Source organism: Buceros rhinoceros, unplaced genomic scaffold, assembly GCF_000710305.1.
Source record: "Buceros rhinoceros silvestris isolate BGI_N320 unplaced genomic scaffold, ASM71030v1 scaffold3371, whole genome shotgun sequence".
NCBI lineage: Eukaryota > Metazoa > Chordata > Aves > Bucerotiformes > Bucerotidae > Buceros > Buceros rhinoceros.
Window position 1 is genome coordinate 1 of NW_010393491.1, and position 225 is coordinate 225.

General features: G+C 62.2%; 1 protein-coding gene across 1 annotated transcript in view; it reads left to right on the forward strand.

Annotated features, from left to right (window-relative positions):
* Positions 1–13: 13 nt before the first annotated feature.
* The window catches only part of LOC104501099 (oocyte zinc finger protein XlCOF6-like), a gene marked incomplete at both ends in the record, with an annotated part of 1,167 nt that continues 955 nt past the window's right edge, over positions 14–225 (forward strand). The window contains one exon of the mRNA XM_010144850.1: positions 14–222. Coding sequence (XP_010143152.1) covers positions 14–222 — 209 coding nt within the window. The remainder of the gene's footprint in view (positions 223–225) is intronic.

Here is a 225-nt window from a genome sequence, read left to right on the forward strand (position 1 = left end):
CCACCCCAGCACCCGACCCTTCATCTGCAGCACCTGTGGAAAGACGTTCAGGTGGAGCACAAGTCTTCTCCGGCACCGCCTCATCCACACTGGGGAGAAGCCCTTCACCTGCCCCGACTGCAGAAAGAACTTCAGGCACAGCTCCAGCCTCTCCCAGCACCGCCGCATCCACACCCGGGAGAAGCCCTTCACCTGTGGTGACTGCGGCCAGAGATTCAGCGCCAA